At 40.2% G+C, this 25,078-nt stretch overlaps 2 protein-coding genes across 3 annotated transcripts in view; one reads left to right on the forward strand and one right to left on the reverse strand.

Annotated features, from left to right (window-relative positions):
- The window catches only part of LOC109038042 (uncharacterized), a 236,592-nt gene that overhangs the window by 151,437 nt on the left and 60,077 nt on the right, over window positions 1–25,078 (forward strand). The window lies entirely within an intron of this gene.
- LOC109038043 (uncharacterized) lies at window positions 12,488–25,015 on the reverse strand. The gene is made up of 2 exons (XM_019052967.2): window positions 22,811–25,015; window positions 12,488–13,533 (listed from the first exon to the last, which is right to left on the reverse strand). Coding segments are annotated over exons 1-2 (1,038 nt in total). The 5' UTR covers window positions 23,848–25,015; the 3' UTR covers window positions 12,488–13,532.

Below are 25,078 nucleotides of genomic sequence, written 5' to 3' on the forward strand. Positions count from 1 at the left end.
TCCTGCAAGTGGGGAAAGGGAGGGCAGGGCTAACAGTTAAGCGAAAGTTACTAATCTCAACAAAAAAAAAAAAGGAAAAAAAAAACCCGGGTTTAGGCAAGAAATCAATTTTCTCTGCATTACTTCACCTTGCACTTAGGGAATTGGGCATAAAATTTCATACCTCCAGCAATCATGATACCTCAAGTCAATTTCAGTACTTAAGCGCTTGGATTTCACTTTCCAGAATTTGTAATCGAAAACCCTAAGCACAGTCTCTAAATTTAGGAGCTATAAAGGTTTTTAAGAAATTTTGGATAAACTAGACCACCTTTGGTGAAGAGACACTATTCCAGTGACAATGGGAGTACACGATTTCTGAGTTAATGATTGGTTCCATAAACGCCAACCATTAGAAGATAAACTCCTTGACAGTAAATTCATTAAATCTCTATGAAAAATATGAAGGAAAAACTACGGAGACTTAATTTTCTGTTCATAATGACCACAGATTCCTTGAACATAGCAACTTCGGGGTGATCTCTCATTCCCTCTTAATTCTCCAGTTAATGACTGTGGTAAAGGAAGTTTCCAATTTTTTTAATTAATTAACGTCACTTCTTCTCAGAGAAATCTGGCTATTTCTTTATGAAAACGTGGGACAAAGTGTCTTCGTGACTCTCGAATTAAAAAAAATGTACTAACAGAGTCGCACGGCACAAAGTAGGTATACGCTAACGCGACAGCTTTGTCGCCCAGAGCGGTCTTGCACTCGAAGTCTGATGAAAAATTTGAATAATTATGAGTAGGTATACCCTTGCAGCAAAAGGTGCTAGTTCTAATTTCGTCCAGAGGCCCGTTGGAACCTTTGCTTTTTGAATTCTTGCGTTAGAAGTCTTTTTGCATGTTTTTAGTCACCTAAAACTAGAAGGTAAGCGGGTGTTGACCCAAGTCGACCCTCGCTCAACCTTTCCGAGAAAACGGGTCCTTGCGAAGGGTTCGCTGGTTCCGATGCGGTCCGCCTTATTGTTCCGCGAGGATCGTATATTGACAGGAGTCAGGTAGTCAATAACTTCTCTCTCTCTCTTTCCAACCGAAGGAGGTAGTCACAGTAAGTGGATAAACGGTCACATCTGTATGTTCTTTTGTTTCTGCCACAGTTGAAGGCTACCCTAAAGTCCATTTTGAGGGGCCAAGGTGCGGAATGAAACATCATTTGTGGATGTTGTTCTGTATCTCCAAATATTGAAGGCAACCTTTGAGTTTTTGAGATTTTCTTTCGTAATATGTGGATCCTCTCATCACTCAAAGATGGTTATTGTACATACTGACAGGCGTGTAGTTGTTTTTTGAGCATACTATTGATTTAATCGATGATTTTCCTTCGCATAGGTATGTTACAAACAAAATATTGATTTAATTTAGAATTTTTCTTCAGTGCTCTTCCGAGTAAAATGTTGAAATCGAATTAAAATTTCCGAATGATAAATATGGATCAAATCGGATATGCCACTCAAAACTCCTGAAAACCAAATTTCCTGTCATTCTAATCCTAAACACCTACTTAGATTATTTTTTTCTATCTGCAGTAGCAATTTCTTTGTACAGTGCAATCTATTCAGAACAACAAAATAATGTGCCAAAATGGCATAATAAACCAAAAAAACCTATCAAACCGGAATTTGAAGATGACACTGAAAATGAAATATGAAGATTATCGTTGAGTAATCATTAAGTCTAGATTTCGGTGGACAACTTTCCCTTGACCCAACTAGCATTTCTCAGCGGAAAAATCGCTATATATTGCGATTTTATCAATCCCAGATTAATTGGACTTCATTTTGCAATTTGGAACTATAATTTCTAGTCCGGTTTAAAAACAACGTATGTGCCATTGGTTTCCTTATGCACATAAGTGTTTTTTCAAATGAGCCAGAGTTTATAGTTCCAAATTGCAAAATGCAGTCCAATTGCAGACAAGAATGAAGATGCAAGATAGAATAACTTTAATATAAACCGAGTGTTGCGGGCTCTGTGGCCGCTGAGCGGCACAACCCCCAGTAAGCGCTTCCCGCTTTCAAGCGGCACATCCTGCGTCCTGCTTCACTAAAAGTAGTCGCATGAGAGGAATGAATATGAGGAAAAAAAGTAGAAAAAACGAATTATATCAATTACGCGATGAGCACTCTCAATGGCACATGTACATGGTGTTTCGGAAAAGTATTCAACTGACCGTGTTGAATTTCGCAAATAAAACCTCACGGAAGTGACGGTTCTTCATTTTTCACTGCCACTAAAAATATTAGACAGACTTTCAGTTCCCAAAATCCTGAAGTGCTATTTGAAGAACCGAACATGAGAACAAGAATAGTTCATAATCGTATTCAAATTCCTTCAACATGTGACAACTCTGCGAAGGGCTTGTTCGAGGAGGACGATATTTTCCGGAAACAAAAAGAGTGGACCGCGTGGTCGCGCACCCCCATTCATTCCGAAGGGTTGGAGAGACGATCAGACGGCGAGACGCGAGACGGGAGGAAGGAGAAAGGCGAAAGGATGGCCGCGGTGCCCAAGGACTTTTTCACGCGGAGTTTGGGAATATGCGGCCAGCCAAGGCCGGCTTCCAGTCAGCTGATAATCGAGTTGTCTTAACTCTGGGTATAAAGGGACTCTAGTTGTAACATTCACTACACCGGCTCGACTTGAACCCAAGGCCCAAGGTCAAACTCGGACTCTGTCTAAGAAGGCCGCAGCCTGTGTAGGTACCATAAACCTGTCAAAGCGGCGCAACAAGCGGATGACATGGGTTCTTCCGCCCTCTGGCCTATCAGCAACCCTCGATACCGAGATCCTGCCCTATTGTCTCTCACCTACCTAAATCTGACCCTCAGAATTTAAAGATAGCAAGAATACAATTTTTTTCATTATTCCACAAACCTTATTACAGTTTACATTTTTGGATTCACGGTGAAATTTTGAGCAAAATGGAGGTCAAACTAATGAAAATACATGATTCTACGGTACACTAGGCTCCATATCACTACTGCTGCATTTACAACTCGTTGAATGCTATTTCCGTTACATATCAACATATTACGAAGAAATTTAGTTCATTGTAATATACTTTTTTAGCAAAATGTAAATTTACTAAGAAAGTTGAAATCGAACGCGAACTGAGAAATTTCATCGAGTTTTTTTGGAGCTCCATTTGGTCGAGAAGAGAGGGAGAAAAGGGTGACTAATTGAGAATGAGATCTTTTGGGACCGCCTTTAGACTGCCAGCTGCACGGCCCATGACGGCCCACGCTTTGACAAGATTTTCTCGAGTCTCAAAACATGATTCTCCGACCAGATAGTTTAGTGGCGTCCAAACGCGTCGAGTTAACGCTCTTATTGTATCTTCATCTACTTTGCAAAAAGCCGACAAAAACCTCACTTCTGCCGCGCTAAGGAAAAATGCCGTTTGAGCCTACAGACGTTGCCATATTTTCTTCAATAACTAAGGAATTCACTGGAAAATTCTGGATATTTTTGTTCCAATTTTTCAGACAATTTTGTTCCCAATTTAATCTTAAATATCGGAAAATTTTGAGGAAAAATACGCGTAACTTTCTTCAAAAATACATGTTTTATTTGGGGAAATTCGGCAACTTTCGAATGTTTATACGGCGTTTTTCCTTAGCACCGCGCGCAGACTTGAAGGCATAGTTTTGAAATTCACTAGGGGAGGCATCCAAGCGCCCTCATTGTTACTGCGTGGGAGTTCAGTCAAAACAGTTCGCAAAAAGCCGAAAATCGCCTCATTTTAAAGGCAGTGTTTCTTGAAAAACACGACTTACTCTTGTGAGTTGCTCATATTCGGATTCAGATTATTTTTCTGCGTTAATTGATGAATAGAAACCTTATGTTACAATTCGATCCGGGAATCCCCTCCCCTCTTTCCTTGTTCCTTTCCTGGACTATGAGGAGTCCCACCGGGACCAACGTCTGGTGCCTCCACTCCTAAAACCCCCATTTTCTCCACGCTCACTTTTCGTATTTTTACTTTTAGTCAGTATATGCTCATCGAACCTTCCAGTTGGTCATAGTTGATTCGATTTCCACTCTTCATTTTAGTTTTCAACTGTTTGACCCTTCTGGTAACAAAGTGTGTCGAATAAAATCTTGACGTAACTTGCCTGCAAGTTCTGCAACCATCAAAGCAGCGACCAAACTAATTCTGATGGATTGAAATGTCGACTCGACTCCCCTGAAAAATCTGCAACCCACGGTTTTTCAACACATCTGTGGTGTCAGCGAGAGAAGGATGGAATGATACATTCTTCATTCCTCTTGAGCCCCCAGTTAATGAAGCGAGACGACCTTTTTTCGACCGCCTACTGTGATCCTTGTTTTCGAGTTCGCCTCCACTCACTCCGATTCTACCTGCCTATAAGCAGGTAGATTTTCGAAAGGCCTCCTTCCAACATTATCCTCCTAATTAGCCTTCTTTTAGCTCAGAAAGTAGCCTGCTAATAGTATTGGAACCTTCCAATGTTCACCGGCGAATAGCCTGCTATTAGGTCAGATAGTAGCACCTTTTGCTGCAAGGGTATTGAAAAAGTATGGTATCGCAAAACTCGCGAATGTCTTCAGCGCTTTTAAAATACTTTCTATCACATTCCTCCAATTTTTTTAATCGGTAGCTTACCGATATACCTACTTGTAATTACATATATTTTTCACCGGGATTGCAAGCTGAATCCAAATCCGTTGAAATAGTAGAACATTTTAGAAACGGTAAAGAAGTTAGTCGGCAAATTATCCTCTACCAGTAGAAGGAGGGTGTCATTAACACATGTCTGGCCGCTATCACGTTTGGCCCACGTTTTGATCAGTAACTTACCGATATAATTACTTATTATTATACATATTACTCATCAGGATTGCGAGCTGAATTTGAATCCGTTGAAGAAATGAAGATTAGTTAAACTTTAAAGAAATTGGTCAGCAAATTTTCAGCGGCTAGTAGGTAGAGGGTGTCATTAACTCGGATTCCGCTGACGGAGAGAACCCCAAAAGTAAGCACAATGGGAACAGTCGCGCGTCGCAGCCGGTCGAGGGCCAGCAGACCGGCGAGGCGCGGTGGGAAGATCCGGCGGTGCTATTCGAAGAAGCGCCCCCGGACCGTTTGGTGGCCGAACCAAGAAGCCGGAGTTGTCTGAAATTTCTTCTTCCATAAGCGCCCAGCCCCGTTACAAACTAGAGGCTTCAAAGAGACTCATCGATTGCCCCGACTTAAACCGCTGGCCCATGAGAGGGCCAGGAAAGGCATCGATGAACCTCTTTGAAGCCTGTGGTTGGTATGTGGGCTGGACGCTATACTGATGCGGTATGGATTTGCTAATCACAAATTTTCGGATTTTTACCATCATTAGTGGCTGCTTACAAAGCTCATTATAAGTTAAAAAACGGTGAAATTTCGATTTTAGGAGCAACCGAGCGGAGGGATTGGGCATTGCCAAGCGAAGTGAGAGTGACTTAGGAGAAAAAAAAAATGTCTCTTAATGTGCAAGGCATGTGCTCGGTTTGTACACATTTTTGAACATCTAGCGTCCAGTCCCTATCACTCACTGAAATATCAAAAATAGAGGGTTAAAATGCTCAAACAATCGGATAAATCACGATATATTGGCTGTGTGCGCGTCGGGTAAATTTTCTTATCTTTCAAAATATTTTTGGCTACCTTGGTTTTTTTTACATGGAACCATTTAGGACGTGCAACATTTTTTTTGGTCGATTGAAAAAAATAAGTCCCACCCTAGACACGCTTACACTTTTCAGCATTCACATCAAAGTGCATCGCTGGTGATTCCGTGCTGAGGAATAACGCCGCATAATCATTCGAGTGATGCCAAATTTCCTCCAAAAGTTTTGAATTATAGTAGGGCCCACGAAGGATGATCCCTGAGCCGCGGATATTTCTTCCAAACACTGGCAGCAGTGAGACACCCCCGTCCGGACCGAGACTGGAGCTCGCGCGACAATGCCGAGCCGAGCCACAATAGAACCTTAATTACTTACGCGTAATTACCAATATCACCGTCCTACTAGAATGATCCAAAATTTTTTGAAAATTGCTAAAAAAAGTTTTTAGGTAGAGTTTCCTCACTCTCTGTTAAAGCACGAGTAAAAAAAGGCCTCATATATAAAAATCTGTCAAATAGAAAAGAAGTTACAGTTTGAGATACTATATGAGATAAATAAAAATTTAACTTCGCTATAAAAAGGAGAAAAAAGGAAAAAATAAAAAGTGTAAATTACAAGTAAACATCATTTAGTTCAGAATTTCACAAGCAATTCAACCATGTAATGGACGAAGAGATTGGGGCAAAATTACAGGAAATTGATCTTTTACGAAAGGGCTTCCTTTTAAGAAAATTTGACCTGAAGATAGGGGTGGAATAGGAGCGGTTCGCATATAATACCTATTTTACCCTGCTAAGGAAACGCCGTATGAGCCTTTAGCCGATGCCAAACTTCCGTTGACTAAATAAGAATTTTCAGGGAAATCAGTGAATAGTTTCCCTCCAATTTTTCAGAGAATTTTATTCGCTGTCAGCTCTAAATCATCTGAAAATTTCAAGAGAAAATATGCCCAATTCTGCTTGAAAACAAGGCATTTAATTGGAGGAAATTTGGCAACTCGCGAATGTTCATACGGCGTTTTTACCCAGTTTCGTCGATGTGCGTGCTCGATCTCGCAGCGTTGACATTTACATGGTCCATGCGTTTATTCGCCCGATTTTTCAGGGATCATCCTTCGTGGGCCCTACTATACTGCCTTAAAATTATTCGAAACTTTAGATCAAATTGCTCATAAAATTCTCTGAAAAATCAGTAAAAAAATATAGTTGAATTTTCACGATAATCTATGGGTCATCAAAGGAAATTTGGCATCGTCTGATGGTTCAATGGTTCATACGGCATTCGTCTGTAGCACGGCAAAATGGGCTATAACATAAGGTGCGAATTTTAGCATTCCGAGAGGGGTGCGTTTTTCTCTTCATTCATTTTTCGGATGTGTTCAATTGTTCATATTGCTTTCAATGGATTGCATTTTGCAAGAGAGAACCACGAGCATTCCATGTTGCTAAGATTGTGCAACTATTTTCACCTTACAAATATAAACTGATCGCCTAAATAAGTTCTATCTTTACTCCCAATAAACTATAAATTCAAGCCAAAAATTACGCTTGTAAATTTAATTTCTTGCATGATTTCAGTGATTTGATATTGCACAATCCCAGCAATATTGGAATGCTCTTGATTCCTTTTTGCAAAATGCAATTCAAATAAAATAGCTCAATAAATCTAAGAGGACTAAAGCTTTAGTTAAGAAAAAAAAAATATAAGCCAATTTCCTGCTCTCTATTATGCCGAAATTTTTCAAATAAGCCGAAAATTCGAAGAAAGTCTACTCTAAAGTACCCTGACAAAAGTAGAGGAAATATGGACATTACATGTACCGATCAGCCATGAGGAATAGATGTTTAGACGTGCAGAAGTCAAAAAGCGACAAGCCCACAGTTTACGCACGAATCATGACAGGCGAAAAATAGCCAGGGTAGAGGACGAAAGTAAAAGGGGAGAACGCATGAGCACAATGCCAACGTGAAAGGAAGGAGTGATCGGCTGTCGCGGTCCAGCGTGTGCGGACTAGCCGTGGAGGAAAGAATCCGGGGGTAAAGTCCAGTGCCTTTGCGGGCAAAAACTCAGCCGATCCAGATCAATTCGATCGGAAGCCCCGTGTGCGTCTTTCGAGGAGGGCAATCGAGATCGGGTTTTAATTCCCTCCTGTCTTACGAGGGGATGCCAATGCGGCCAGAAATTGTATCCCATCTCGGGAACTGAACAGTTTGCCCGCGCTACTGCCTCTCGTTCTTCGAACGAAAACAATAATCGCCCCATTCGCCTCTGAGTTCGGGATTCGGGATCCGAAATTCTTTTACCTGCTCTGGCCTCTTGATCGAGTATCGCGATCGAAAAGCGACGCTTGGTCGTTCGCGAACTCGGAGGGCGATCAAATTAATTTCAATTCCCTCTCGACCCCGGGCCGGGTTCGATCCTCGACTTTTTATTTTCCGCATGATCACGTAACATTTTATTTTTAATTCTTCATCCGAATTTCTAAATCAAGCAGTTCCGATCACTATCCCCCGCCCCCTCATTTTACGTACATTTTCCCCCGATATTTATTCACATTGGCCACATATAATCGTATGAAACTTCATTGATATAAATTATATATATATAAAGTCGCTTTATAACGCACTCTGGCGTTCTACGACACCCAAACGCCACATATGCCTGTCTTCCCAGAGGTTATCGGGCAACTGACACCGCAACATCTCTTCGTCAACGCCCTGCCGCCAACCCTTTACGGGACGTCCCCGTCGCCTCTTCCCAGGTGGTACCCAATCCAAAACATGTTTGGGCAACCTCTCCTCCGACATTCTTTGCACATGTCCATACCAGCATAACTGCCTGGACATGACGTCGTGCACGATATCTTTCTCAACCTTCATCACCTGGCGAATTCTCTCATTACGGACACGGTCCCGTCTCGAAATGCCGGCAGATCGCCGCCAAAAATCCATTTCAGTTGCCCTCAACATTTCTTGCGTTCTTTTCGTCAAAAGCCACACTTCACTACCATAGAGCACGATACTTTTAACGATGGCGTCATATATCCGGTGCTTGTTTGCCTTCGAGATGCTCTGGTCCCAGAGCACCCCGTTCAGCATCGCGATGGCTCTCCTGCCCTGGATGATCCTGTCCTTAATTGCTCTATCCATCCTTCCATCCTGATCGAGCCAAACACCGAGATACTTATACTCGTCACACTCTTCGATGCGCCGTCCATCCTCAAGCTCTATGCTTTGCCGTTGATGCGCTGCTCCCACGACCAGCTTCTCTGTCTTGGACACACTAACGTCCATGCCCCATTTCCGATATTCTTCGACCAACTTCCGCGTCATGTAATCTGCATCTTCCTCATCTTGAGCTACAACGATCTGGTCATCGGCAAAGCATAGAGTATAAAGGGTCTGCCCATCAAGGAGTGGAACGCCCATTCCTGCAACCTTCTTTTTCCATTCCTCTAAAACGTGCTCTAGGTATACCTTAAATAGTGTTGGTGACAAACAACAGCCTTGTTTTAGCCCTTTTGAGACGAAAAAACCTCCGGACAACTCTCCACGACATTTAATTGATATTTAAAGACATTGATATAAATTAATAAATTAAAAAGCAAAAGAAAACCTTATTTGTTACTACATTATCTTCAAATGTTTTCCTGGAAAAATATGTAATGTGTAAATAAATTGAAGAGCAACCCCAAACCCATGTGCATGCAAGGGTCACCAAGAAACACATTATTTTAGCCCTTTGCTTTTTAATTCATTAATTTATATCAATGAAGTTTCATACGATTATATGTGGCCAATGTGAATAAATATCGGGGGAAAATGTACGTAAAATGAGGGAGGGGGGGGGGATAGTGATCGGAACTGCTTGATTCATAAATGCGGATGAAGAATTAAAAATAAAATGTTACGTGATCATGCGGAAAATAAAAAGTCGAGGATCGAACCCGGGACATCACTATCATGGAGCCAGTACGTGTGCAGTAGGGCTCCGGACTCTGCTGAAACCTTCAGGCCGATAAAGCGGTACTAGAGGCTGCTTCAGTGTTGCCACGCGCCGCACGACCAAATCACACGCCGAAAACGCAACTTTTGGGAATTTTTTACGCCCTTCCTATTGCGCATTCGGGAAAACGGCTCAAATTGACCTCTAGAATTGGTCCATAGAGTCTGTAAAAAAAAATTCAGCCCAATCGGAGGCGGCAGGTCCGTAAGTTCCCCTTGTAAGGTGCTCCAAACTTTCGATGTTGTATCTTACCTCACGCTCTTGCATCCCCGGTCCCTGCTATTGATCAGGCACCTGCTTTAACAGGAAACGCTATATCTGCTCGGAGGAAATGATGGTCACTGCCGCAAGAGAGTCCCCTGCACACTCTAACTTGCTGCAATTTCAGCTTAGTAGCGCTTTACAATCACATGATCGATGATGGATTTCAATCCTCGCGCTGGCTGGACCCAGGTATACTTATGGATGTCTTTGTGTTGAAAAAAGCCATTCAAAATTCTCTTCTCACTTTGAGGACAAATTGAGATGAGCCGATCACCGTTATCATTAACAGCATCCTCTCCAAACGGTCCGACAACTTTACAGTTGACTCGTCGTCCCGTTCTGCTGTTCAAATCACCCATAAGAATGGCTTCCCTGCCAGCACCAACGTTCAGGATTTCATCATTCAGATCTTCAAAGATTGGTCCTTACACGCAACCTAACCTAACCTAACCGAACCGTACACTCCGAGCAGCGTGATCTTATGTCCGTATAGGTTGAGGTTCATTGTGATAATTCGCTGGTTGACGGCCTCCCAAGTGCCCACAAACTTACGTAGGCTTTTCCGCAAGAGTATTGCTACTCCTTGCTGAGCACGCTGCTCTTTGGCCACGCCGCTGTAGAACAGATCATAGTCACCATAATTCTCTGACCCGTGCCCTTTCATCTTGGTCTCAGTAAGAACAGCGACATCCACTTCAAGCTTCTGGATCTCCGATATCACTTCCGGTAGCTTATTCAAAATGCCTTGGACATTCCACGTCCCAAATATCAATGTCCGTTTTCTTAATATTTGTCAACGTGTCCGTTTGTTTCCAGTGGTACCGAGGCTTGTTATGTTGCGTCTTTTGACAGGAAAAAACATTTTACAAGTAACGGGGAGTCAGCCTGATGACTCAACCCCCAACCTGGAGAACCAGGGTTTGATTTCGGAGTTGCCTCTCCGAGACAGGTTGCTTCCACTTCAGCTCAGAGCCCTGCTGCCTACCCTTTTCACGGGTGGTTCATACGTCCAGAGGCCGGTGACTATCTCCACTACCCCCGTTAAGGCAAGGGCTAACAGCTGGGGTCCGTAGGATTACTAACCCTGTGACAACAGTCCCCCAAACGGAAATGATGTGCCTCATTTGATGTGCCCATTTTGATGTGCCTCACTTTATTTGGACCGCGTTTAACAGAAAGGAACCAAGCCACAACAGCTATTGCCAATTTTAACTGGGCAATTTAATTTTTTACGAGAAAATACGTTTGTACGCATCCCTTTGAAAATGTTAAGGAATTTGCTTCGTACTATAGGAAAATTTCACTGAAATTTGCACGAAAATCCGCAAAACTGTTTTTATGTAAAATATTTAACCAGCCGATTTTTGGCAATAGCTGATGTGGCTTGGTACCTTTCTGTTTTTAATGCGGTCCATTTAAAGGTCGTTTTACTTATTAAAGGAACAAAAAGTCCAATAGGGGTTTCCGCGGACCGACGTCGCGTCGCGTCGCGTTTTGGCGTCAGGTAAGTAAGGTGTGTAAGCAAATATGTTTCAGAGGCTACCTATTCATGCCTTTAAAATGCACTATACGGCAAAACGGACGAAATTTCCGTCCGAAGATCCGTAACTTTCGATTTCAATCTTGGAATGACACTTTAAAAATGCATAATTCAAACTTTGCACTTAGGCCCTTTTTGCCCCGTGAGAGGTGGGTTACCTAAAGTTAAAATTTTGGAATTTTTCAAAAAGTATGTTTATTTATACACCAAAGAGAAACTTTTTAGAGGTAGCGCTTTTCGGATTTCGAAAAACACAAAAATGAGCAGCCACACCCTAGGCTGCGCCCCCTGGACCCCCGATCACAAGTGACGTTCGGCTCGCTCCGTGAGCCATTTTTCTGAGTGATTGGACATTTGGACGTATTTATGCTAAAAGGAACTATGTGCGTAGGTTTTGCGTGGAACATAGCTCCTTTTAGCATAAATACGATCATTTGATCACTATGATGTATACATTATGGAGACTCAGGAGACAAAAATGATTTCGTCACAGAGCCTTTGTTGCCGGAGCGTGCCATCATTTGCACATGAATAGTGGAGCTGAAGTAATGATGGGAATCGATCATTTCTTCAAAAACGCATTTGACTGGGACGTCAGTCCCATATCGTGTTATGTTCGATGAGATGAAAATGAATCAACGCACTTTACGGAATTATAGTTTTATTCATCGTTAATCACGAACAAGCCATTCGGGCAGCAGCTGATAACAGATAACAGATAACCTCTCTTGGATCACCTTCACCTTGCGCATGCGCACTTTCCTCTCAGGTGTGGCATTACAGTCATTGCCAACCTGGCTGCACTAATACTATATTTCACTATTACAACAATTCCCTTTTTTTTTTTTTTTTTTTTTAACACAGTTTATACATACAATTTGTCTTTAATTTCTTTACTTAGTTACATAATCCTTAAGATAATTTGGAGGTTTTCTAATTCTTTGCTCTTCTGTAATTATTCTGCCTCGCATTAAACCTCTACCTCGCGATTTTACATGATCCTTATTGGAATTTTGGAAATTTACATTTGAATTTTGAGCAACTGGACTTTGATAATCTGAACTAATGCTTTCTTGTTGATCATTATTAGAATTTCGATCAATTTGAGAAGTACTTGGACTTTCAAATAAAAATTGGATATCTTCTTCTAACTCATTTTCTGAAGCGTTTGATTTCTGTACTTCTGCTGTTTTTTCCACTACAATGCAGCTATCCTTATTGTCCTCTGTTTGAGGTTTTTTCAAGATCTTATTACCTCTATTTAGATTATCTTCATCCTGACAGTCTTTTCTAGGTTTGATAAATAATCGATTTCTCCTGTATTGCTTTCCATTTTTACTTTCTATTACATAAGATCGGGGTTGTTGACATTTTTTAACAATTTTGCCAGGTTCCCAATCACCTTTCCATAATTTTTTAAAGAATACCTGGTCTTCTGCTTGGAATTCTGATAATTCTCCATGACCCTTGTGCTATTTTTTCATTTGCTCCACCTGTTCAGTTTTCAAGTTATGAAATGTCTCATATGGGACTGCTTGTGGTTTTAGCATAGACTTATCAACATACATTTTTGTTCTTAGATTACGCGACATTAACAGTTTCGCAGGGGAAGGCATTTTGCCTTTAGCTGAATTTCTAAAATTTAACAAAGCTATGTAAGGATCTTGCTTTGATTCTACACATTTCTTTAACATTTTCTTCAGTGTTTGAATTGTTCTTTCAACTAAACCATTGGATTGAGCATATTGAGGGCTAGAAGTTTCAGATTTTATTGACCATAGATTACAAAATTTGATAAATTCCTTAGAATTAAATGGAGGTCCATTATCAGAAAAAATAATTTCAGGAATTCCATTCCTAGCAAATATGGATTTTACCTGTGTTATGAGGCTACTGGCCTTGGTACTACTGATTTTTGTTATTTCTGGATATTGAGAATAGTAATCCACTATCACTATGTTCAGATCTTTGTTGAATTCCATATAATCCATGCCTACTTTTTGGTAAGGATAATCTGCAATTTCGTGGGGAAGCAGGCTTTCTCGTCTATTGTTATTCTGAAACATATTACAGACATTACAATTTTGTACTTTCTCTGTAATTTCTTTTGACATGTTGGGCCAGAAAATTAGACCTCGGGCTTGACTCAGTGATCGCTGTATACCAAAGTGACCTTCATGCACAATTTCTAGCATTTGTTCTCTCAATTCACACGGAATTACAACTGCTGAGTTTTTATAAAGAATACCATTATGGTATGACAGTTCATCTCTACAGTGAAAATAGTGCTTTAGCTCACCTTCCACTTTAACTGGCCACTCTGATCTACAGAAATCAATTACTTGCAATAAAATTGAGTCATTATTATACATTGATCTTATTTCATCTAGTTTTTTCTTTAATATAGCTAGATTTTTTGTTATTACACTTATGTGTAAATTAGTTTCACGCTCAATTTGTTCCATTATTTCAGCTCTATTAATTGGAGTTCTTGAAAGGGTGTCTGATATATACATTTGTTTTCCAGGTACATGTTTTACTTGTATGTTATATCGTAACAATTTTAGTCGAATTCTTTGAAGAGTTATGGGACATTTACTAATTTCTCTTTTAAACAATGTAATTAATGGCTTATGGTCTGTTTCTACAGTAACTTTCGACATAAACAAATAGTCATGAAACTTAGTACAGCCAAATAAAATACCTAAGCATTCTTTTTCAATTTGTCCTGCTTTACTCTGAGTTTGTGTTAATGTTGAAGATGCATATGCGATTGGACTGTTATTTTGCATTATTACTGCCCCTACAGCGTCTTTTGAGGCATTAACATTGAGCGTTATTGGTAAATTTACATCGTAGTACGCTAGCACCGGAGCTTTAGTTATTAAATCTTTAACATGATCAAATTCTTCCTGATGTATTTTTCCCACTTAAAATTAACTGTTTTCTTGAGCAATTTACGCAAATTTGGGATTTCTAATTGAAGATTTTTAACAAAACTGGCAATATAATTTATCATCCCTAAAAACCGTTGCAGCTTTTAGTGTTCTTGGAGGTTTTAAGTTTTGGATTGCTTCAATTCTTTTGGGATCGACTTTAACGCCATCTTTTGACCAAACATGACCTAAAAAATCTAAACTGGGTTTTGCAAATTTACATTTTTTCAGATTAAATTTCAGACCTAGCTCCTCTGCTCTCTTGAGTACTTTTTTGAGGGTCTCATCATGTGTTTTCTTGTCTCCATAAATCAAAAAATCATCAATATAGATTATCAGATTAGGAATGTCTCCAAATAATTCATACATTTTGCTTTTAAACATTTCACTCGCACAAGTAAGACCAAAGGCAAGTCTCAAAAATTTGAATCTCCCAAATGGAGTGGCAAAGGTTGTTAATTTAGAGCTTTCTTCGTCTAACTCTAGGGCCCAAAAGGCTGATTTGGCATCCAATGTTGTAAATACAGTTGAATTTTTTAATTTTGCTTTAACATCATCTAATGTTGGAATGTAATGTTTTGGCGTTATAATTTCTTTATTTAAGGCATGAGGATCTAGACAGATTCTTACTTCTCCATTCGGTTTTGACACCGTTACAATTGGATTGACCCACTCAGTAGGTTCAGTTACTCTTCCAATTACTCCTAATTGCCTCATTCTTTTCAGTTCTGTCCAAACTCTCCTACGCAATCTATAAGGAATTTTTTTCGGTGGCTCAGCTGTCGGTTTCGGACTATCATTTATTTTTATTTTACACTTGCAATTTTTAATGCGACCTATTCCTTTCACTGAAAAAAACGTTTCCTAAATTCAAGGCGACGCCGTGTTGACCTAAGAAAATTGGATACTTGAAGAAAGTGGACAAGAAACGAAGTCTTGAATGAAGAAGACGGTATTGCCTTGGTCGAAGAAAACGCGATTTCTTGAACCAAAACTCCTGTTACATTGAAGCACGAAAACGTTTCCTTCAAATTAGGAAACAGCGCCGCGCGAAGAGTTTCCTAAAAGTAAGTACGCGTTGTGTTGTTTTCAGGAAACGCTTCCTCGAAAAAAAGGAAACAGTACCTGCAAGCGTTTCCTTAAAATTAGGAAACGGCCGTTCCCGCCGCGTCGCTGCCTTGAGGAATCGCTCCCCCCCGCCTAGTGTCCATATCCGTCGAAGCGCATACCTCTATTGTTGGTACTGCCGGGGATGAATTCCTTTACGTAGTTGACGCGCTTCGCGCTCCCTCTGGTATCCTGATGAAGAACTCCGTTTCGCCCTGGCTGAGATTTGATCCTGTAACCTTCGACATTGTCCCGGAAAGAGAGAAATTCCGACACCGTAGTCCACTCGGCCATCCTACCCTCGCGAGCGGTGAGGAGTTATTTTGCTATGTTAAACCCATTCGCATCTATCTCTTTGGCTAAACAGATGCCCACCTGCTACCGTTCAATAGAACTTGGGTTTGTCTAGCAAATACTACCTCAATTATCATTTAAATATATTAAATATCCACATATTTCCCTTTTCTCTCTGTTTATCAGCCGGTTCTCAGATATTATTTAAAGACCGTGGGCCATCGTCGCCATGACTTAACCAACGTATTCCTCTTTCTTCTTCATTCGGAGATAGTATGATCACGGTGTAAATTATTTTTTTATTTAAGTCTGGTTAAAGGACAGATTTTCATACGTGTCTCTCGAAGGTAAATTATCACTCATTCGATTATCCAATCTGACGCCCATATCATTAAGGTTAATGCGTAATCAAGGAGGCTCATGTGAGAACAGCTTCTCATACTGAAAGTAAATATGATTTAAAATTCTAATAAAGTATAGACAAAATAATCTAAGATTATTTAATGTTGGCTATAAAATTGGCACATAAAAGATAAATGATCTTTATGGAGTTTTCAAAATGTACTCGGAATAGCGGTAAAGATGTGGTGATGATAAAGGCATGTATAGGTAATACTTTAATGAGTACATATCGGGCCGAGTCAAGCTTTCTGGGATTTGAAGACACTTAAAAATGTTCGAAGCTACGACCAGATTCAAAGAGTGTACTTGCAGTAAAATGTTGAAAAGCTTCACATTATTTATTTATACCTACATTAACGGACGCACGCTTTTCTATAGAAAAATTTAAAGAAATTTTGGTCGAATTAGAAAATTCACCGAAAAATATTAAAGGAACTTTGGCTCTGATCCGTGCGTTTCTAAAAAGCATTCTGACATTTTGGACTGAAAACAATATTTTTGATAAGGCACAAAAATTGCGTTTTATCAAAACCTCCACCTTTCCGACGCGTAAATCCTTTACGAACAAGAGATTAATTGATTAAATTTAAACATACTGAATTTGTTTGGAGTGGAGTGGATCTTACGAATAACGCCATCCAAGCGGTTCGGTCGGATTTCTGTAAAGGACCGTTCAAATAATATGTAACGCTCTAAGGGAGAGAAAGGGTCAAGGAGAGAGTTACGCCGTTTTGTTTTTACGTGTGAAAGAATAGGGACCTACGTCGCAAAAGTGTGACGAGGGAAGAAGTCAGTAGTGGTCCAAAAATTGGAAATTTAGCGTTACGTTTTTTATGAGCGTGATGTCACTCATGGGCGTAAGGGTGCATCGAAATTTTCACGTAGGTAAGCCGTAGAGAGCATGGCGGTATACGGACGGAAGGGCTCATCATCTCAAAGTGTAGATGCGCCCTTCCGCCAAAGGAGCGACGGTATATTTGGAAGGCCCCTCTTGAGCAACTCGCCGAATACATGGTGGTGTACGGCACGTTGCATCCACCTCCTCAGTAGGCGTTTGGTCATTTTTTTGTTTCCTAATTTTAAGGAAATGGGTTTCTTCGATCAACATCACATATATCCTTACATTGAGGAAACAGAAAATGCTATGCCCGTTTCCTAATTTTAAGGAAACTGATCTCTTCAAACGACACTCCATGGATTCTTCAATTCAGGAAACGGCTTTGCTTCTCTCCGTTTCCTAATTCTAAGGAAACAGGGTTCTTCGATCAATACCACACGGATCCTTAAATTTAGGAAACAGGAGCGATTCCTTCGTTTCCTAATTTTAAGGAAACAGTTTTCCCGTTTCAAGTATCCGTTTGTCTGTTTCAAGAAAACGTATACGTGGTTCAAGAAAGCATGGTTTTCTTAACTCAACACAATTTTGTTACCTTGGATCGAGATAACTGTTGGCTTGTTCCAAGCTAACACCGTGTTGGAATTAGGAAACTTTTTAAGGATACATGTTTCCTTAAATTTAGGACAAGTTTTTTTTCAGTGTTAAACACTTCAAATTGATGAACTATTGATTTATATTCATCCGCAATTACATTAACTTGTTGCAGTATACCTAATTGCTTACAAGTCTTATAACCTAATATTGGGGGTGTATTAATTTCCGCCACAATAAATTTAATTACATGGGCTTTCCCTGCTAAAAATGTTCCGTGTGGATGATTTCCATGAAGTTGATTTCCATGAAAAAATGACACGGAAAAATGGAACAGGAAATATTTCCATGTGGCTGATTTCCGTGTGGCTGATTTCCATGTGGCTTATTTCCATGAAAATTTTTCATGGAAACGAAATCACTTCCGTGAAAATTTTTCATGGAAACGAAATCATTTCCGTGACAATTTTTCATGGAAAGAAAACCATTTGCATAAAAATGATCACAAGAAGGTTTCAGTACCATCCAAATTGCTCACGGAAATTAAATAAATCTTAGAATCAAGACAAAGGAGACAAGCGTCCCAATGGGAGCACATGATATTTGGACCATGCAGACATGCTCAGTAAAATAGAAAATGAACAAACAACACTCACCAACTCGCTCAAATCTGTAATCCACTGGGTCAGAAAAATCCACTTGAAGACAATGAATCCAAATTTCCGATTAGAACTGGTGCAGGTACGAAGGAACTTTTGAAAACACGATGAGTGCATTGTAAAAATATCTAAAGCACTCTTTAACGTAAGAGAAAAATTAGCACCATGAGTTACTAGGTGATCAATACAGAACACCACTCTCAGAAAAGCACTGACACAACACGATTTTTCAGTTTAGTTTTAAAGGAGAAAGCATTTTTCAAAAGCGACATCATAGATCCACAGCTTAAATAATTTCACGATTTACTACGATCATTGATGATATTAAGGTAGCCATCGATTCTCTACCCGACGTTCCTTCCACACATGACAGGAAACATCTACAGGCATAGAGCAAATGGCACTGAGCAGCAATGTACATCTGATAAGGCAAGCTCTTGGAAGTGTCGATCTGCAAAAATACAAAGCGGGAGACAGATCATCAAATTGATCTACCTATGGTTAATGGCCGTCCTTGGAGACAGACAATAAACTACGTAACAATATATCAACCACCTTTTGATAACAGAACGAATTTAAAATGAGAGCAAGACCCTTCCTTATGGAGGGAGGGCCAAGAAACATTTAAAAACGGAACATTTTACTACTGACAGGTCTGAGCCACTGAATAAAATACATTCCACCAGTCAATAAAATTTTAAATGTTGATGGATAACCTGATTGCCAGTATACATTGAGTTGAAACATCTGATACGTAGAGCGGTTCATTCTCATAGAAGCTTTCGTAAGTAGTTCCAGATAGGTACTTTAAAATTAGACACCGGTCAAATGTAGTACAAGAGAGGAAATGGGTGCAACAAAACTTTAATTGTCCTTGATTCTTTTGAAGACACAAGGAAAATGCAGGCAGTATGAGGATGTTCCAACAGCACTCGCCTGCAAGAGTTGGGAAGTTTATACTTGTGATGAAGTCCGCGGATAATAAGATTTGCACTTAGAGAGTGCAACAGAAGATCCACCATCTTGATTCTGGTCTTTCCCTTCAATGCTAAATAGATGAAAGATTATCTCCCTTCCCACGGAAGGAGTGGATAGATTTATTAGACGTAGACTCTTCGATCAACTTCGTAACCACGGTTAGGAATAGCACATGGTAGTAAATGCATTCGCAAACCAAGAGAATAGAATTCACAATTACCTCGCTCGTTAGAACATATCGACTGAATCGTAAATCGGCAAAGAAAATTAAACTCGAGTTACTTGATCAGTATAGCTTGACATGACAAATGTGTAATGTAAGTACAAGGTGACAGGCTCATACTTAGGTGTGTCCGTCGTCAAGAATTGAAAGAGAGATAATTTACCTGTGTTCGATGAAACTGAGTATAGTCAAGTAGACGCCGATATTACAATCGATTCTTCGTTAAGAATCATGAAAAGTAGATCAAATTAAGTTTTCATTTTGAAATTCACAGCATGGCGTGGCTTGGCTGGCTGGGTGGATTGAATTGAATAATGGTCCGGAGTTCCGAGTGCGAGTTGGACATCGAACAGTTGGACGAGGGACCATTCCGCGGTTCCGCCTTTTGCCTTTTTATCGAGGTTGCGTATGAAAATGAGTGAAAATCAGCCGCTATAATGATTATAGAAAGCCAGTTTTTGTATTTTAATTCTTTTGAAAACATTTGCCTGATAATTATTTAGATAATAAATACAACCCTGGAAGTATCGGCAAGGAACGATTATTCCAGGAACTAGGAACGTCTTCACAACAGTTAGGTTATATTTATCTCTCTCCTTCCCTTCTCACAGTCTCACATCACCACATCACCTCAAGTAAGTAATTTAATGAATAATTTTTCACTTTCACACCTTTCACAAAAGAATCAAGGACAATTAAAGTTTTGTTGCACCCATTTCCTCTCTTGTACTACATTTGACCGGTGTCTAATTTTAAAGTACCTATCTGGAACTACTTCGGAAGCTTCTATAAGAATGAACCGCTCTACGTATCAGATGTTTCAACTGGTTTCAACTCAATGTATACTGGCAATCAGGTTATCCATCAACATTCAAAATTTAAAATTTTATTGACTGGTGGAATGTATTATATTCAGTGGCTCAGACCTGTAAGTTGTAAAATGTTCCGTTTTTAAATGTTTCTTGGCCCTCCCTCCATAAGGAAGGGTCTTGCTCTCATTTTAAATTCGTTCTGTTATCAAAAGGTGGTTGATATATTGTTACGTAGTTTATTGTCTGTCTCCAAGGACGGCCATTAACCATAGGTAGATCAATTTGATGATCTGTCTCCCGCTTTGTATTTTTGCAGATCGACACTTCCAAGAGCTTGCCTTATCAGATGTACATTGCTGCTCAGTGCCATTTGCTCTATGCCTGTAGATGTTTCCTGTCATGTGTGGAAGGAACGTCGGGTAGAGAATCGATGGCTACCTTAATATCATCAATGATCGTAGTAAATCGTGAAATTATTTAAGCTGTGGATCTATGATGTCGCTTTTGAAAAATGCTTTCTCCTCTAAAACTAAACTGAAAAATCGTGTTGTGTCAGTGCTTTTCTGAGAGTGGTGTTCTGTATTGATCAGCTATTAAATCATGGTGCTAATTTTTCTCTTACGTTAAAGAGTGCTTTAGATATTTTTACAATGCACTCATCGTGTTTTCAAAAGTTCCTTCGTACCTGCACCAGTTCTAATCGGAAATTTGGATTCATTGTCTTCAAGTGGATTTTTCTGACCCAGTGGATTACAGATTTGAGCGAGTTGGTGAGTGTTGTTTGTTCATTTTCTATTTTATTGAGTATGTCTGCATGACAGATGTCATCCATTATTACTTTGCATGATGCATATTTAGCTGAAAGATTCTCTTTACACATGCCTAGTGGAAGATACATGTGGGTTTGGAACTGCTAACATGCGAACTTTGAAAAACTACGCTGCTATGATATAGAAAATCCTACAAGTCCAAGAAGGTCTATGCGCTGATATCAATTACATACTGACATATACCCGTCAAACAAGTTCCCATGGCTGTCATAGATGGCCTGCCCACAAAGTATGTCTGAAAGGGTGGCCCTAATTTTCATCAGGGAGCTTTGAGTACACCATGTACTTTTTAAGATTATTGTGCTTATTATTGCTTTCACTTGAGTGTAGATGTAAGTACATACTAAGCTTTTATCCATCATACATTTTGGCACATTTCTTTAATTATTGAGCTTCATAAAATTTCAGGTACTTGATTTTCAGGGGCTGAGATCGAAATCATATCATTAAAAAAAATTGGTTCCAGCAATTCTTTTCAAATTCTTTACAAAAAAATTTAGAGGATTTAATAACTGAAGATAAAAACATAACATGCTAAACACTACCTTCTGATGAAAAAGTACTTAAGTGATGACCAAAATTGAGACTTTTTTCGATCACCCTGATATGGGGATCTTCTTCACCTCCTTTCTAAACATACGCCTAAGAAGAAAAAATTTGACTGCTAATTCAATCCGCAACAATGATCGTATAGCTCTTCTTTCGGTTTTTTCCTTTTTCCCTTCATTCCCCCCCCCCCCCCCTTCCAAAACTTAAGATTTTTCCTTTTCATGTCATAATGAGCCCATAGCAAAGAAGTTTTCAAAAATGATTGGAATTCACGAAATTTCATTTTATGAAGTTACATATAAAATCTTGCATCTCTGGTTTGAACCGTATACCGAGTATAATTCCTTGGCGCGCACCTTGCGGAGCGCCTTCAACATCGTAGTTATGCTTCAAACGCGACACTCACGCTCCGATGTGTAATTTTCGCATGTTGCGCATGTCGGAGCGTATGTCCAGTTTAGAATTGCCCAAAAATTGAAAGAATTTAAAGCCGCGAAATTCATGTTTAAATCCGCAATTTTTATTTCCATGCCGAACTGAGAAGGGGATTTTCAATTCCATGAAGGCTTGATGGAAATGACTTGGTTTCCGTGTGAGTTGCATGGAAGTGTTATGAGTTCCATGTCGAGCTCACAAGGAAATATTTTCATTTCCATGAAGACTTGATGGAAATGACTTGGTTTCCGTGTGAGTTGCATGGAAACGTTATGATTTCCATGTCGAGCTCACAAGGAAATGTTTTCATTTCCATGACGGCTTGATGGAAATGACTTGGTTTCCATGTGAGTTTCATGGAAACGTTATGATTTCCATGTCGAAGGACATGGAAGTCAGACGATTTCCATGAAATCACATGGAAATCGGGTCATTTCCACGTGAATCCACATGGAACATTTTTAGCAGGGTTGCCCGCTTGCTCATTGACACATCTGAGATTGCACTCACCAACAACTTGCATTTTTTCTCCAGTCACTGAAGTTAATTTGACATTAGTTTTTAGGATGGGTCTTTTGCCTATTATTCTTTTACTAAAATTAGCAGGGATTACATTCGCTTGGGCACCTGTATCAACTAAAAAATTTGCATAATAGTCATTGACATTTAGAGTTACATACCACTGATCGTCCTCCTGCTTGGATTCGATCGCACCAATGAATAGCTCAGGACCATCATCTTCCGAATAGTAATCGTCGCTATCAGTCGACTCCTCATCCACCAGTCTCACTTTTCGCTCAGCATACTTGCACACTCTTGAGAAGTGATTTGACCCATTGCAATTGTCACATTTTCTCCCAATGGCAGGGCACCTTCCAGAATAATGTTTGGTATTTCCACAGTTTTTGCACCTACTGTAGTTTCCCGTCCTTCTCGAGTCATCGGCTTGCACCTTAGAAGAACCGTACCGCCGACTTGATTGTCCCTTGTGCTTCGGACCACTCGCATACTGCTTAGCACTGTTGGTGGTTCTTTGATGACTGCGCTGCTCTGTACTTTGCCTTGCATCATCTTGATAACGTCTGCTGATCTTGCCTACCACAGGTTCAGTTGCATCCATCTCCTGCACCTGACGCCTTGATGCATCAAATGTTTTGATGATTTTGATGGCATTCTCCAATGTTTCATCCTGCTTCATCAATACTTGGATTCTCACTTCTTCAAACTTTGGAAGCAAATTTGCAATCATAATTGCTTTGACAATTTTATCCCTTTGATTGTCTAGGTTACAGGCCAGGCTTAAATTCTTCAAACTTGTGACGAACTCATCCAATGTCTCATCTTCTTTTTGTTTTCTGTTTATTAATTTATATAAAGCCATTTCCACATTCTTTTCTGGCTTGAAATGTGCATCAAACAATTCTATGAGTTGCTTATGTGTGAGTTTGTTGTACTTCTTATTAAATGATGCGTATATGCTATATGCATCATCCCCAAGAAATTGTAATAGCAAACAATTTCTTCTTGCATCTGACTCTCCATCACACGTCGTCGCACACATGAAGATTTCGAATTTAGCCTTCCAAACCTCCCAGCGTTCAGCCATGTTCGCTCCAGCCACAATTTCCAGCGGCTTTATCTTGGCAGATATTGCTTTCGTGGACCCATGGGATGCTGTTCCTCCATCGGTCTCTCCATTTGCACTTGTGTTCGGCATTGCTCATGCTTTGTGTTGGCACACTATTTCTTGATCTTTGCAGGAATTGCAGGCTACCTGCTTTGATTGATGGCACAATCTTAAGCTTCAATGGTTGTCACTGGCACATGGCAGTAGCACTCGCGACTTTTCCGTAACCGTATACCGTAATTACTTTTTCGATCGCGGAAAACCATCGGGTTTCGGCACCATGTTATGTTCGATGAGATGAAAATGAATCAACGCACTTTACGGAATTATAGTTTTATTCATCGTTAATCACGAACAAGCCATTCGGGCAGCAGCTGATAACAGATAACAGATAACCTCTCTTGGATCACCTTCACCTTGCGCATGCGCACTGTCCTCTCAGGTGTGGCATTACAGTCATTGCCAACCTGACTGCACTAATACTATATTTCACTATTACAACATATCGGGAGGAGGAAAGTGACAATCCATGGATCCACTTTCGCGATTCGACTTGCTGAAGTAGCAAAAGTTCATGTTTACTTCTTTAGAAGATTATCGGTGGCACCGCAATCACACGCTGAATGTGGGAGCTGAATGTGGCTTGAATGTGGAAGTCATCGGCCCGATGCCTGAATTTTGCGCGTGACGCGCAAAATTCATCAGCAACGATTCTCAGCAACCATCGGACCAATTTTGAATTTGTCTGAACTATTCGAGTAGATTTGATACACATCTGGATGAAAATAACTCGAATTTGCTAAATTTCAGCCGTTGGACGATGACTGTTGACTTCCACATTCAGCTGCTAAATTCAGCGTCTGATTGCGGCATACCGTAGGGGTCAAAAAACTGCTCAACGATAGTAAAGTTTGAGTTCCGAATCCCAACGAGCCCACTTGTGTTGTTTTCTTATACTTTCATTGCGTATAAATTTCTCTGATGTTTTTGTTTTATTCTCTCTGATTGCACAAGTAATCATATCCTCATTTCATTTCCTTTCCCTTTTATTTTGGCACGTATACGTAGTATACCGCCTTTGCGATCGTTTCGACCCCCTACTCGATACAATAACCGAGTCCCTTAGTTCCTTACCGGAACGCAGTGTCGCGGGCCTAGACATTTGGCGCCCGTGTGCGAATGAGGACCATGAGGACTCATGGAAGTATCAATCCTACATTCCCTTCGGGATTGCAGGGAGGGGGGGGGGGTTACCCTCCCGCGAGGGACTGTGGGATTGTATCCCCCAGAAAATTTCTAAAATTCATAGGTATACTTATTC

This window comes from Bemisia tabaci, chromosome 2, assembly GCF_918797505.1.
Source record: "Bemisia tabaci chromosome 2, PGI_BMITA_v3".
Taxonomy (NCBI): domain Eukaryota; kingdom Metazoa; phylum Arthropoda; class Insecta; order Hemiptera; family Aleyrodidae; genus Bemisia; species Bemisia tabaci.